General features: G+C 73.5%; 1 protein-coding gene across 1 annotated transcript in view; it reads left to right on the forward strand.

The window, feature by feature from the left end:
- Positions 1–26: 26 nt before the first annotated feature.
- ANKRD33B (ankyrin repeat domain 33B) overlaps positions 27–275 on the forward strand; it is a 46,439-nt gene continuing 46,190 nt past the window's right edge. Inside the window, exon 1 of the mRNA XM_014940765.1 lies at positions 27–154. Within this exon, the coding sequence (XP_014796251.1) occupies positions 27–154 (128 nt within the window). The remainder of the gene's footprint in view (positions 155–275) is intronic.

Below are 275 nucleotides of genomic sequence, written 5' to 3' on the forward strand. Positions count from 1 at the left end.
CCCCGCGCTCCGGCCCCGGGGCCACCATGGTGCTGCTGTCCGGGGACGGGGAGCAGCTGGCCGGGGAGCGGGTCTGCCCCGCGCCGGCGGCGGAGATGCCCGGCGGTGAGACGGAGAGCGGCCCCGAGCAGGGGGCGGCGGGGGGTGCCCTGCTGTCAGCGCCCTAAGCCCGAGCCCCAAATCTCCTCAAAGAGATGCTGAGCGGATTAACGGGCCGGGAGTTTGCCAAGTGCCTGCTCTCCCCAGACCTCTCACCGCAGCCACCGGCGGCAAAC

Source organism: Calidris pugnax, unplaced genomic scaffold (assembly GCF_001431845.1).
Source record: "Calidris pugnax isolate Ruff unplaced genomic scaffold, ASM143184v1 scaffold8, whole genome shotgun sequence".
Lineage (NCBI taxonomy): Eukaryota > Metazoa > Chordata > Aves > Charadriiformes > Scolopacidae > Calidris > Calidris pugnax.